Source organism: Cnephaeus nilssonii, assembly GCF_951640355.1.
Source record: "Cnephaeus nilssonii genome assembly, chromosome: 5".
Taxonomy (NCBI): domain Eukaryota; kingdom Metazoa; phylum Chordata; class Mammalia; order Chiroptera; family Vespertilionidae; genus Cnephaeus; species Cnephaeus nilssonii.
Window position 1 is genome coordinate 40,585,597 of NC_137076.1, and position 12,014 is coordinate 40,597,610.

The window sequence follows — 12,014 nt, forward strand, 5'->3', positions numbered from 1 at the left end:
CTAGCACACGAAAGCCACTCTATCAACACAGGGAAGCAGCCAAAATGCGGAGACAAAGAAACAGGTCACAAATGAAAGAAATGGAGGAAAGCAAACAACTGGATATAGAGTTCAAAACCACAGTTATAAGGTTACTCAAGAATCTTCTAAAAACCTCCAAGAAATTTAATGAGATCCTTGAGGATATGAAAAAGGACCAACTAGGAATTAAGCATACACTAACTGAAATAAAGAATAATATACAGAGATCCAACAGCAGACTAGAGGATCGCAAGAATCAAGTCAAAGATTTGAAATATGAAGAAGCAAAAACACCCAACAGGAAAAGCAAAAAGAAAAAAGAATCTAAAAATATGAAGATAGTATAAGGAGCCTCTGGGACAACTTCAAGCATATCAACATCCGAATTATGGGGGTGCTAGAAGAAGAGAAAGAGAGAGCAAGATATTGAAAACCTATTTGAAGAAATAATGACAGAAATCTTCCCCCACCTGGTGAAAGAAATAGACTTGGTGAAATAGACCTGGTGAAAGAAGGAAGTCCAGAGAACCCCAAACAAAAGGAATCCAAAGAGGACCACACCAAGACACATCATAATTAAAATGCCAAGGGCAAAAGACAAAGAGAATATTAAAAGCAGCAAGAGAAAAACAATAAATTACCTATAAGGGAGCACCCATATGATTTTAAGCTGATTTCTCAACAGAAACTATGCAGGCCAGAAGGGAGTGGCAAGAAATATTCAAAGTGATGAATAGCAAGAACCTACAACCAAGATTACTCTACCCAGCAAAGCTATCATTCAGAATTGAAGGGCAGATAAAGAGCTTCACAGATAAGAAAAAGCTAAAGGAGTTCATCACACCAAAACAGTATTATATGAAATGCTGAAAGGTATTCTTTAAGAAGAGGAAGAAGAAAAAGTTAAAGATAAAAATTATGAACAACAAATACATATCTGTCAACAAGTGAATCTAAATATCAAGTGAATAAAAAATATGATGAACAGAATAAACGTGAATATAATAGAATCAGGGGAATAGAAAGGGAGTGGACTGACAATTCTCATGGGGAAGGGAGTGTGGGGGGTGCGGGAAGAGACTGGACAACAATTGTACACCTATGGATGAGGACATTGGGGGGCAGTAAGGGCAGATGGTGGGATGGGAACCAGGTGAAGGGGAGCTATGGGGCGGGGGGGGGGGGGGTAGAGGAACACTGTAATAATCTGAACAATAAAGATTTATTTTTTAAAAAAGTGTTAGCTAAATAAACCAAAGCCGAGCAGAATGTTTGAAGCAGAGACTTAGTAGGACTGAAAAGTACAAGAGCATGTGAAGCCCAGGGAATGGATATAATTCAGATGGATGGCAAGTTCAGAATTCAAGACAAAGAATGTCAAGCAAGAAACCTTGGAAGAGATAAACAGGACCATATCATGAAGGGTCCTATATACTGTCTCTGTTGAACAGTATGAGCTTACCCTTACTGAGAGAGGTCTTTAAACAGTGTGCCATTTATGGTTTTCTGGCATATTGAATCCTGACTGGGGAATAATAGATGCAGGGGTGGGAAAGGAGGGCTAATGGTACCTTGAATTTTTGTCCTTTTTTCTAATTTGGCTGCTACTGTTTGCATCCCAGAGATCTCAGATAGCTTATGCATTTCATCCGGGCTTCTACAGCTATATTGAGAGACACAGGTTAATGCTTACTTCATCTTCCCAAGACTTTGAAATATAATTATTCTTAAAGAGATTTCGATACTAAGAAAATTAGTCATTATAGTTATCTGTGTAATGGCAATTTTAATGTCTTTGTTTAGGTTCACATATCCATGTAGTATCATTTTCCTTCTGACTAAATGACTTCTTTTAACATTTTTTTTTTAATATAGGCGATAGATTCTTTCAACTTTTTTTACTGAAAAATATTTCACCTTAACTTTTAAAAGTTATTTTCTCTGGGAATGGAGTTCTAGGTTGGCAGTTTTTGGTGTTTTTTTTTCAGTGCTTTAAAGATGTTCAAGTTTTTGGCAGGCAGGCAGATGAGTGGTTAGGGCCATTGTCTTCTTTTTTTAATTAATTAATTTCTTTATTGATTAAGGTATCACATATTTGTCCTCATTCCCCCATTCCCATCCCACACCCCTCCTACACATGCCCCCACCACCCCCTGTTGTCCTTAACCACTGGTCAGGCTCATATGCATGCACACAAGTCCTTTGGTTGATCTCTCCCCTTTACCCCCACCCTCCGCTACCCTCCCTCTGAGGCCTGACATTCTGATCCCTGCCTCCTTCTTTCTGGATCTGTTCTTGTTCATCAGTCTATGTTGTTCATTATTACCCCTAGATGAGTGAGATCATGTGCTATTAGAAATACACTTATAAGAACCGAAAATGAGACAAGTAATAATGGTTATGCTGACAGGCAAATGAATCAGTCTGTAGTGAGTTTCTTTCTGGGCCAACAGTTCTTTTGAGACCCAATTTCAATGTCCAACAGTTCCTTATGTGTACATGTCAGCAATGACATTTCAGTTCTGGATGGTGGATAAATGGTGGTAATGCAGGTCCGATTTAAATTTGCCTGAAAACTTGACTACTATTTTACTGTCAAATTTATTACTCTAACAACAATCTTATTTTACCCTGTAAATATTAGTTGAAAGGATTATTTGCCTTCTTGAGTAGGTCCTGAGCATTCCTGGTGGTAGGCTGGATTTAGATATCATAAACCCACTTCCCCACACCATGGGTACAAGACAACTCAAATAATTCTTGTTGGAGTGAGAGGGCAGCTGCTGTCGGCCAAGTCTCTGCCTGTTACCCGGCCAAGTCTCTGCCTGTTACCCGCGTCCCTATTTGAGCTGGGCATGGATCGTTAAGCAGCCCTGGGGGCAGGAGACTTCCTTCAGAAGGGGTGAGTGTTCCGGCCCCTGCAAAGTTGGGGGGTGAGGGTCTGTGCCCCACCTCTGTTGACCCCAGGTTCTCTCCTGATGGCCCCTCTGTAACTGTGCCTGTCTTAGGTTGTTCCTTCCCTGAGGAATCTTACCCGTCTCTGGCTAACCAGCCATCCTCCGGGGCCAAGCAGGGTGATGTGAGGTTCAGTTCTGTCTCCTTGGTAGCCTATGCCCCCATGAGGGCCATTGTCTTCTTACTTGCACTGTTTCTGACTAAAAATCTGATTCTTATCTTTGTGCCTCTCTATATAACATGGCATTTTTTGATGATGTGTCTTGAAATTGTTGTTTTAGATATTTTTCTCAATTGTTTTGGTTATTTAGGCAATGGCACAATCCAGTATCCGATTCCATCTTACTCAGAATTAAAAAGTCCTTGAGACCATTTTTTAGAGGCCTTGTACTAATATAGACAAAAAGTATTGATAACTTTCACTGAGTTGCTGAAAGATGATAAAGAAAAGTGGACACATGTAAGATATACTTGGAGACAGGCCTATAAGGGCTTTATGTGAAACTCTTCTAGGAGTTTGTCAGAGGAAGAAAAACTTTGAAACCAAAATGAGGAACATTTAGAGTTAGGAAAATTGAGAGTGTGGCCTGGATTACAAGGAAGAAGAGAAGACTTCAGAAAGAGTGAGGACAAGTTGGGGGCTAAAAAATTTACACTAGTTTTGTTCAGGAAAAGGCACTGTGATCTTGATAACAGCAATGTCGTTAGAGTGCCAGGGGCAGAAATAGAGCCTAGGAATTAAGAAGCAAATGGAAGGTGAGGAAGTTAAAAAAGAAACAATTAACCAATGGACACAGACATTGGGGTGTTGGGGGCTTGCCCAGGGTGGGAATGACTGGGGTGGGAGTCAATCAGAGAAAAAGGAGACATATGTAAATCTTTAGATAATAAATTAAAAAAAATTAGAACCTTTTAAAGAAGCTGAGCTATGAAGGGCAATAGAGTTATGGGTTGGTGTTACTTGGTAGCAGTTCAGAGTCAGTGAAACTTAATGAAAAAAGAGACTTGAAAATATTTTATGCTAATTAGGTCAAAGTATATCACATCATCCTCCCATTTTAAAACAAGTGATTTCCATGGCAATTAGAACAAAAATCAAAAGTCCCTTTCATAGTCCACTAGGCTCTCCTGAGGTTTTCCCTTGCCTATTGACCTATCTACTTCTTTCTACCTACTCACTCCTCACTTCTTTTAAAATATGCCAAACTCTTTCTGTTTTCTCTTATTCTTAGTCTTCATTCTTAGTATTAATATGTCTTATTTCTTCTCAATGCTTTTTAGATTTTCTCACTAAGATTTGGTTTTAGTGAATTTGATTATGGCGTACCTTTATGTTATTTTTCTTCATGTTTCTTTTTTTTATTTTTTTAAATAAATATTTATTGTTCAGATTATTACAATTGTTTCTCCTTTTCCCCCCCCCCCATATCTCCCCACCACCCGATTCCCACCCCCCCTCTGCCGTTACCTCACCCCCCGTTGTCCTTATCCATAGGTGTATGATTTTTGTCCAGTCTCTTCCCGTACCCCCCACACAGAAACCCCTTTCCCCCTGAGAATTATCAATCCACTCCCATTTTATGCCTCTGATTCTATTATGTTCACCAGTTTATTCTGTTCCTCAGATTTTTAATTCACTTGATTTTTAGGATCACTTGTTGATAGATATGTATTTGTTGTTCATAATTTTTATCTTTACTTTTTTCCTCTTTTTAAAGAATACCTTTCAGCATTTCATATAATACTGGTTTGGTGGTGATGAACTCCTTTAGCTTTTTCTTATCTGTGAAGCTCTTTATCTACGCTTCAATTCTGAATGATAACTTTGCTGGGTAGAGTAATCTTGGTTGTAGGTTCTTGCTATTTATCACTTTGAATATTTCTTGCCATTCCCATCTGGCCTGCATAGTTTCTGTTGAGAAATCAGCTGACAGTCGTATGGGTGCTCCCTTGTAGGTAACTAACTGTTTTTCTCTTGCTGCTTGTAAGATTCTCTCTTTGTCTTTTGCCCTTGGCATTTTAATTATGATGTGTCTTGGTGTGGTCCTCTTTGGATTCCTCTTGTTTGGGGTTCTGTGCGCTTCCTGAACTTGTAAGTCTATTTCTTTCACTGGGTGGGGGAAGTTTTCTGTCATTATTTCTTCAAATAGGTATTCAGTATCTTGCTCTCTCTCTTCTTCTGGCACCCCAAAAATTCGGATATTGGTACGCTTAAAGCCATCCCAGAGGCTCCTTACGCTATCCTCACACTTTTGGATTCTTCTTTCTTTCCACCTCTCTGGTTAAGTGTTTTTTTCTTCCTCATATTCCAGATCTTTGGTTTGACTCTTCGGGTACAGTGGTCTACAGTTGAGTGTGTGTATATTCTTTATTTCAGACAGTGCATGCATAATTTCTGACTGGTCCTTTTCCATTTTTTTGGTATTCTCATTTAGGTCCTTGAAGGTCTCTTCAAGTTTATCAGCGGTTTTTAGAAGATTCTTGAGTAACCTTATAAATATGGTTCTGAACACTGTATCGTCCATTAGTTTGCTTTCCTCCATCTCTCCTACTTGTGACATACTTCGGTGTCTCCGCATTTTGGCTGCCTCCCTGTGTTGATGGAGTGGCTTTGTGTGGTCAGTGACCTATAGGGGCCGGTAGCTCAGCTTCCCCAATCTAGGTGGTCGCTCTTGGTACACCCCTTTGTGGACTGAGTGGAAAGTCTTGGTGTAGTTAAAAGCCTTGTTTGCTGTTGGTACACTGGGAGGAATTGACCTCCAGGCCAATTGGCTGTGAGGACCTGCTGTGTCTATAACGGAAGAATTGCTGTGCTGGAGAGACAGTAGGGCTTTGGTGCTCACTGAGTCTGCCTCTTGAATGTGTCCCTTATGAGAGTGGTTGAAATCTGGTGTCGTCCACACCGACCACTAGATACCCTAGTGTCCGGATCTCCAATGGGGTGCAGGTCTGAGGCCTCCCAGCAGGAGCTACAGCAAGAGCTACAGTTTTCTCCTCTTTGCTTGGGCGGTTTTGGAGCAGTCTGACTGGAGCTGCAGTTAATTTGGTTGAGCTGCCACAGAACAGGCCATTTATATGTAAAAGCCGCTGTGTGGAGCCTGGGCGGGTTTATAGAATGTGCGGGGCGAGGTCTCAGGGCGTCACTAGGCTGGGGCATGGCCAACGGCCATGGCTGCCTTCAGCCGTCTCTGCCTTTCCGCGTTTCCAAGTCCCCGTGTCCCGCGCTCCAGCGCAGCAAACCCTGATTGCTGGGCGCACCTCTGCGGAAAAGTCACTCTCACTCTCTGACCGATGGCCAAGAGTCCAGCTTCTCCCCGTAGGTGTCTGGGTTCCCCGCATGTCCCCAGAAACTGGAGTTCAGAGTGATCGGGAGTTTGTCTCCCTTCGGTTTGAAGAAAAGCCACGCGCCCAGTCACCCGCTGCCAGCCCGCTTCACATGCGCCTCTGTACCTCAGCTCTCCAGCGTTTGCTCTCCCTTCTCTTCTTAGTTGTAAATCTACCACTCAGCCAGCTTTCCCGTGGTTCTGGGTGGTAGGCGTTTTGTTTTTTAGTTGTATTTTTGAAATTGTTGTGCGAGGCGGCAGTTTAGTTGTTTAACTTTGCCGCCATCTTGGTTCCTCCTTAGTTCTTCTCTCTTCATGTTTCTTTTACTTGGGTTTTGTTGAGCTTCTTGGATTTGTGAGTATATTGTTTTCATCAGTTTTGTTTGCCATTATATTTTTCAGCACTCCTTTCTAGATGTTCAATATGGATCTTGTTAATGTTTTCCTTATCTGTGAGTATCATCAGCAGTCTTGTCTCTAGTTTGTGGAACATATGGAATTCAGTCATAATGACAGTTATAAACGTCCCTATCTACTAATAACATTATCTCTATCATTTTTGGGGGTTGGTTTTGATTGATAGACTTTTTTTTCTATTTAGTATAAGTTGAATTCAGCTGCTTTTTTATACAGGCTTGATAAATTTTGTTTGGAGGCCAAGCAGTTAATTTTACTTTGATGGGTGCTATATATTTTTGTGTTTCTGTAAATATTTTTGTTCTTTTTGTTCTGAGACACAATTCACTTGTAAAACGTTTGACCCTTTTATGTCTTGCTTTTCAGCTTAGATGGAGCCAAAACAATGTTTAGTCTGTAGCTAATTTTTCTCCCTTTACTGAGTCAAAAACCTCTCTGAGTAATGTACTTGATGCCTTGTGGATTATAAGATTTGCTTTTCTGGCTGGTGGGAATAGGGACTACTTCTGATCCTGTGTAAACTCCAAGTATTGCTCCCTCTACTCCTTTTGGGTGGTCTTTTTTCTAGACTACAGTAATTTCCTCACACATGTGCTGATCATTATTCAGCTTAAAACTTGAAGGGACTCTTTACAGTTCTCCTGAATTCTCTGTTTGTGTAGTTTTCTACTCTTCAGCACTCTTCTTGCCAACACAAGACACTTTTGCCACCCTAGACTTCCAGTTCCGCCACCTATGCTCAGAGAGACCACCAGTTCTACCTGGTTTTCCCTCCCTGCATCAAAGGGTGTGAAGTATATACTAGTATATCTTTTCATATGGAGATTCAGTTTTCTAGTTTCTTTTGTTAGAGACCCCAAACACATATTACATTGCTTTGGCATCTTTGTCAAACACCAAGTGGCTGTAAGTCATACGTCTATTTTTAGGTTCTATACTCTTTTCAACCATCTTTTTAAAAAATTGGTTCCCTGTTGGTAATTTTTTTGACTGTACAAACTGATTATTACCTGCTAATTTGTAGGTACTTACTCCCTTGGAACTGGTACACAAAATTTGTATCAGTAAATATTTGGGTACTATTGAAAGTTTATGACTTATACCCCATATTATTTGAAATTACATTCTATCTATTACCGCTAGATACCTAAGTGCTAAATGTATTATTAACAAACATTCTGAAAATTCAAAGTTCAATAGATAATTTCCCATATTTTTGCTTTCCTAAATTTTATTTTTCAAGTTTACCCAAAATTATTATTGTCAAAAAGAAAGTGTCAGTTGCCTACTTAAGATATATAAGAAAATAAAACAAAATTTCTTAGATATACTTTTCTCTACTTTTAATCCATAAGTGCATTTAGCTTAGGATTTGTTTTCTATTCTCTTCAATTAAATTCATAGAAAAAGTATTCATTTATATTTTATCTTTTTTGTGCTCTCCAAATAATTGCTCAATTATCTTAGTTTTTTAATTTTCTCAAATAAAAATTTTATAGAAACATAATATATTTTTTATTTTTATAGTCCCTAAAACTAGAGTTTAATTCTTTAGTATTTAAAAAGTGATTATAGATATGTTTTTATTACTGTGTCAGTTGTTTCTCTTCTATTATTCATCATTCATTTCCTAAAAGTCTTTTCTTAAGCATCATCATCATATGCTCTTTGTGATATAACCTTTATTTCTCATGAAGCACTCAGCTGGATAGAAGACCATGAATCTGACTTATCTACTAGTCTTCTATACTAATAAAAGAGTAATATGCTAATTAGTCTGGGAGACCTTCTGGACAAAGCCATGGTGGTGGGACCGAGGCAGAGGCGGTTGGGGCCAAGCAGGCCAGCAGGGGGGGGCAGTTAGGGGTGATCAGGCCGGCAGGGGGGGGCAGTTAGGGGTGATCAGACCGGCACGGGAGGCAGTTGGGGGCAAGAAGGCTGCCGGGGGGGGGGCAGTTGGGGGTGAGCAGGCCAGCAGGCCAGAGTGGTTAGGGGAGATCAGGCAGGCAGGCAGATGAGTGGTTAGGAGCCAGCGGTCCCGGATTGCGAGAGGGATATCTGACTGCTGGCAGGGGGATGCCAGCATGGCAGGGGGATGCCAGCAGTCGGACATCCCCCAAGGAGTCCCAGATTGGAGAAGGTGCAGGCTGGGCTGAGGGACACCCCTCCGTGCATGAATTTCATGCACCGGGCCACTAGTCCTATATAATAAAAGCCTAATATGCTAAGTGTCCAGTCATCTGTTCAACCAATCAAAGCATAATATGCTAATGATATGCTAAGGCCATTCAACTGCTCACATGACATGCACTGACCACCAGGGGGCAGACGCTCCAACCGGTAGGTTAGCTTGCTGCTGGGGTCCAGCCGATCAGGATCGAGTGAGACGGGCCAGATACGCCCTGGAGCCCTCCCGCGGTCCCTTTCCAGCTGGCCAACATCCTGTGTACCTCCCCGGCCCCGATTGTGCACTGGTGGGGTCCCTCAGCCTGGCCTGTTCCCTCTTGCAATCCGGGGCCCCTAGGGGGGTGTCGGAGAGCTGGTTTAGGCCTGATCCCACAAGCCAGGCCAAGGGACCCTACTGGTACACAAATTTGTGCACTGGGCCTCTGGTATATATAAAAGCCTAAGCAACTGGCTGACTGGCGGATGGGGCGGTAGCTATGACATGCACTGACCACCAGGGGGCAGATACTCAACGCAGGAGCTGAAACCATAGGAATGGAAACATGGAACAGACTGATGAATCTCAGAGGGAAGGAGGGGGCAGGGCAGGAAGAGATTAACCAAAGATCTTATATGCATACTAGAGGCCCAGTACACGGATTTGTACACTGGTGGGGTCCTTCGGCCTGGCTTGTGCCCTTTCACAATCTGGGACCCCTTGGGGAATGTTTGAGAGCCAGTTTTGCCCTGATCCCCACAGGCCAGGTTGAGGGACCCCACCGGTGCACGAATCTGTGCACTGGGCCTCTAGTAATGCTGTATTATGTTATTTCATTGAAATCGTATATTTTTCTTGTAGGAAATACAGTGGGAGAGGTTATTAAATTAGATCCTGGAGGATCTCCAAGAAGAGTCTGGGGAAAAAGCCCCACAGATTCTGTTCTGAAGATACTTGGAGAAGCTGAACTACAGCTGCAGACTGAACTATTGGAAAACACAACCATTACAAGTGGTAAGCATAAACTAGTTGTTGTTCTATACTGGAAGTAATGTTAAAAAATAAACTAAAAGCTGTGGTACATTTACACAATGGAATATTATGTAACTGCAAAAAAGAAGGAACCCTGGAAATCATTATGCTAAGTGAAATAAGCCAGTCAGAGAAAGACAAATACCATATGATCTCCCTAATATGTGGAATCTAATGAACAAAATGAACTAACAAACCTGGGTAAGTACCCTGACCAGGAATCGAACTACCACCTTTCAGTGTTTGGGACAACACTCCAACCAACTAAGCCACACTGGCCAGCTTTTGCCCTTTTCTTAATTGTATTGTTTGTTTTCTTACTGTTTGGTTCTAAGAGTTCTTTATATATTTTGTTTAACAGTCCTTTATGTATTTACTAGAGGCCTGGTGCACAATTCGTGTATGGGTGGGGTCCCTTGGCCTGGCTGGGGCGGGTGGGGGGAGGAGCCACAGGAGGTTGGCTCGCGGGGGGGAAGGGCCGCGGGAGGTTGACCGGCCAGGGGGAGGGGCTGCAGGAGGTTGGCTGTGGGAACGCACTGACCACCAGGGGGCAGCTCCAATGTTGAGCGTCTATCCCCTGGTGGTCAGTGCGCATCATAGCAACCAATATACTGGTCATTTGGTCGTTTGATCGTTTAGGCTTTTATATATATATATAGATGTCTTTTGCAAATAATTTTTCCCAGTCTGACTTGTGTTCTCATTCTCAACAGTGTCTTTCACAGAATGAAAGTTTTTAATTTTGGGGGGAAAGTTTTTAATTTTAATGAAGCACAGTTTATTAATTCTCTCTTTTATGGATTATGCCTTTGATATCCTATCTGAAAAGTCCTTGTTAAACTCAGGATCATCAGGATGTTTTGCTGTGTTACCTTCTAGGAGTTTTATAGTTTTGCATTTAACATTTAGGTTTGCTATTGATTTTTTTTAAATATATTTTATTGATTTTTTACAGAGAGGAAGGGAGAGGGAGAGAGAGCTAGAAACATCGATGAGAGAGAAACATCCATCAGCTGCCTCCTGCACACCCCCACCTGGGGATGTGCCCGCAACCAAGGTACATGCCCTTGACCGGGAATCGAACCCGGGACCCTTCAGTCCGCAGGCCGACGCTTTATCCACTGAGCCACACCAGTTAGGGCAGCTATTGATTTTTGAGTTAATTTTTGTGAAGTGTGTAGGGTCTGTGTCTAGACATTTTTTATGGCCTTTGTTGTTCAGTTGTCCAGCACCATCCTATATAATAAAAGCCCAGCGACCATAACAGCAGAACGACTGTTCGACCAGTTACTGTGAGGTGCACTGACCACCTCTTGGTCCCTTTCCCTGGCTTGCAGGCTCCGATTGCCAAAGGCAAACTGGGAACCGGGGTGGGTGGCGGCAGGGGTCAGGACTGGCGAGCGGGCAGACAGCCAACTTCTTGGCCCCTCCCCCCAGCCTGTAGGCTCCGATCGCTGGTGGCGAACAGGGAACTGGGGTGGGTGGCAGGGGGATGCAGATGGCACCAGGCCAAGGCCCCCGCCCCACTGGTCGCCCCACAGACAGGAAGGCCACCCGTGGCAGGGGTAGGGCCGGTGAGCAGGTGGGAATGGCCGACCTCTCAGTCCCTCCCTCTAGCCAGCAGGCTCCCATTGTCAGATGGCGAATGGGGAACAGGGGTGGGAGGCGGCAGGGGGTGGGGCTGGCTCCTGGCAGCCAGGGAAGATGGCCCTGATCGCAGGCTAGGCCTAGGGACCGTAACCACGTACAGTTTCGTGCACTGGGCCTCTAGTCTATATATATAAAAGCCTAAGCCAGATTACCAGATGACCAGCTGGTAGCTATGACATGCACTGACCACCAGGGGGCAGACGCTCAATGCAGGAGCTGCCCCCTGGTGGTCAGTGTGCTCCTACAGGCAACCTCCCGTGGCCCCTCCCTCTGGCCAGCCGGCCCCCCATTGTCCTGATTTGGACTGGGCCAGATGTCCCTGATTGGCCCCAGTCGGCCCCGATCGCTGGCCAGGCTGAGGGACCCCACCCATGCATGAATTTATGCATCGAGCCTCTGGTATGTACATAAAGTTCAAAGAGTGTAAGGATTTGATAGGAAAATGATAAAAG

The 12,014-nt window shown here is 43.1% G+C and overlaps 1 protein-coding gene across 8 annotated transcripts in view; it reads left to right on the forward strand.

Annotated features, from left to right (window-relative positions):
- The window catches only part of NEK1 (NIMA related kinase 1), a 152,674-nt gene that overhangs the window by 114,621 nt on the left and 26,039 nt on the right, over positions 1–12,014 (forward strand). For all 8 annotated transcript variants that reach the window (XM_079772093.1, XM_079772091.1, XM_079772085.1 and 5 more), the window contains one exon: positions 9,742–9,894. In XM_079772093.1, coding sequence (XP_079628219.1) covers positions 9,742–9,894 — 153 coding nt within the window. The remainder of the gene's footprint in view (positions 1–9,741; positions 9,895–12,014) is intronic.